The sequence below is a fragment of the Cynoglossus semilaevis genome, chromosome 13 (genome assembly GCF_000523025.1).
Source record: "Cynoglossus semilaevis isolate Cse_v1.0 chromosome 13, Cse_v1.0, whole genome shotgun sequence".
Lineage (NCBI taxonomy): Eukaryota > Metazoa > Chordata > Actinopteri > Pleuronectiformes > Cynoglossidae > Cynoglossus > Cynoglossus semilaevis.
In genome coordinates this window covers 1,810,029-1,812,636 of record NC_024319.1, presented here as the reverse complement: position 1 = coordinate 1,812,636, position 2,608 = coordinate 1,810,029, and the positions used below count along the sequence as shown (strand labels likewise).

At 48.4% G+C, this 2,608-nt stretch overlaps 1 protein-coding gene across 3 annotated transcripts in view; it reads left to right on the top strand.

The window, feature by feature from the left end:
- The window catches only part of LOC103388026 (epithelial discoidin domain-containing receptor 1-like), a 27,900-nt gene that overhangs the window by 9,473 nt on the left and 15,819 nt on the right, over positions 1-2,608 (top strand). For all 3 annotated transcript variants that reach the window (XM_025061304.1, XM_025061303.1, XM_025061302.1), the window contains exon 3: positions 632-734. In XM_025061304.1, the coding sequence (XP_024917072.1) occupies positions 632-734 (103 nt within the window). The remainder of the gene's footprint in view (positions 1-631; positions 735-2,608) is intronic.

The following is a 2,608-nucleotide window of genomic DNA, read 5'->3' as shown; positions in this document are numbered from 1 at the left end:
TGTCAGTCAAAACATCAGGAAAGGAAGGAACAGGTTTGACCAACATGAGCCGAGTGGACGGAGTCGGACGACAACCGTCGGACAACAACCGTTGGACAACGACGGTCGGACGACAACCCTCGCTCCTCGCTCCTTCATGACGACCACCTGGTGTCGGAGCAGAATCCTGATTCGTTGGCTGATTGATGACCCGGACCCTGTTATCAGAACAACCTGACAGTTCAGCCTGTGAAGATATCACTGTCCCTGACCCCCCCCCTCCTCGTCACCCACCCTCCTCACCCCCCCTTCCCCCCCCCCTGCTGCTGTAGATTCTTCTTCTTCTTCTGGTGATTCTGGTCGTGTGGTGCTGTTTGTCTTCAGTCTGATTTAAAGTCAAACACCGTCGTTTGGTTCTTGTTGGTTTTATTTCAGCAGTTTTGAAAAATTCCACGTAGGTTTTCTGGTCTCCTCCTCCTCCTCCTCCTCGTCCTCCTCCTCCTCCTCCGTGTCTGAAATCTGAACGTTTCTGCAGAGCTGACATGTACTTTGTACCAATAATGGCTGCTGTCACGCTAATGGAAATATTTTATTTATCCTGGACTGAAGCCAGGATGAAAAGTTGTGCTAATAAAACTCTGGTTCTCTGCAGCTCAGTGTCGCTACGCCCTGGGGATGGAGGACGGCACCATCCCAGACTCTGACATCACGGCCTCCAGCGCCTGGTCCGACTCCACTGAGGCCAAACATGGACGGTGGGTGTTCTGTGATGTTCTGTGATGTTGTTGTTCGGTAAATGTTGGTTTTCTTTGGCGTCGGTGACTTGATCTGTTCGTGCTCTGCAGGAACTGAGGAACTAATTCTCCGTCCCAGGTCTTTGAGCTAGAAATAATTTGAGAATTAGTTCAGACTTTTGACGACCTTTGACATCTGGAAGACAAAAAGTCTTTTAATTTTAATATTATTATTACATCAGCAGTGAATGAGGCTGATCGGCTCCTGTGTCCACTACAGTTTTGGGATCAGAGAAAAAATCATTTAACTTTAACCTTTAACCCTTCAATGATTTAAATTTTAAAAATGTTCATTCTTCAGATTTCTCAAAGACGTGTTAACATTTTCGACATATGTTGACCAAAAAAAAAAACCAACCTCAGTAAATCACAGTGACTGGAGTCTCTCAGTACATCATATCGTGTCGTCAGATTCTTGACTTCAACTTCTTAAGGTTTGTTTTACTGAGTGAACTCTGAACAACCAGGTGATTAGTTTCACGTCAACGTGTCGGTCCGTTCATAACAAACATACAGAAATAAATAATGATTAAAAAAAACCCCATGAAACTGGATGAAGGTGTGAACACACGTCCCTGTCAGCTGATCTGATCCACCTCTGACGTTTCATCCTCCTGGCGTTCACTCAGTCAGAGCTGTCGCTCAGACTTTAACTACCTGCTCAGGCTGGCAGCAAGGTTCTCTGTGTGTGTGTGTGTGTGTGTGTGTGTGTGTGTGTGTGTGTGTGTTTGGCGGCGTCTCTTGGCTGAGTCTCTGTCCATGTGGAAGTGATTATTTTCCTCAGCTCTTTTTAAGCTCCATCAGGGAAACGCAGCGATGGAAAGAGAGAAAACAGTGGACATTAAAACAACAACAACGATGAGGAGGAGAAGAAGTGAGAGTTGGTTCATTCTGTGGTTGGAGCTGGAGCAGCTGGAGGGGAATTAACTTGGGTGGTGCGTTAGAGCACACTGATTTAGGAATTTGGTTTTTTTGGCTGCTGGGACGGTGGAGTCTCCACAGTTTGGTTGGACGTCGGAGAGCGGCAGCGGTGAAAAGTGAGCGAGGAGAGGAAGAGAAATGAAAGGTTGGCCGGTGTTTAGCCAGGAAGTGGAGCGTAGACGGAGAAGGAGGAGAAAATGAGGAGAAAATGAGGAGAAAATGAGGAGAAAATGAGGAGCCTGGCGGCGCGGCCGGCTGTAACGTTAATCCTACACAGCTCTGTCCAGACACATTCCTCGTCTTCTCCTCCTGACACCGCCCTCCATCACGGCCGCGCTGGTGTTGATATCATCTGGTGGTTACTGCAGTGTCCGGGGCGGATGATCTCACCCGGGGGGGTGGGGGGGGGTGTATCAGCGGTGGACCCGGGTGGATGTAGTGATTTGTTTCGGCGGTTCTGGGCGGCAGCCTTCATGTTTTCAGTGGAGGCCTCTAGTGGTCAGAGCCTGGTTGTGGCCTGGCGTCTGTTCCAAAGCTTCTTAAAACTCCTTGATCCAGCGTCGCGCGGCCAAACCTGCGGTCGCCGTGTGGCCACTGTGTGGTGGTAGTGTGTACTTTTCTTCTCAGGCTAAATTGAAAATGGTCACAGTGAAGTGAACACGTTTTATTAGTCTGTGTGTGTGTGTGTGTGTGTGTGTGTGTGTGGTCGTCACAGGCCGGCGGAGCTGCAGAACGTTCTGGTTCTAGGCCCCGTTCTCTCTGTTTTCACCACATTTCTGTTCTGTTTGAGGAGAGTCTGTGGTTGAACCGACTCAGACTGTTGTTATTGTTACAGTAAATCTTCTCACTGTCACCAGGACTCACCTTCGCTGATGACAACCTGATGTTTCATTTTAAACACTCTCACATATTAA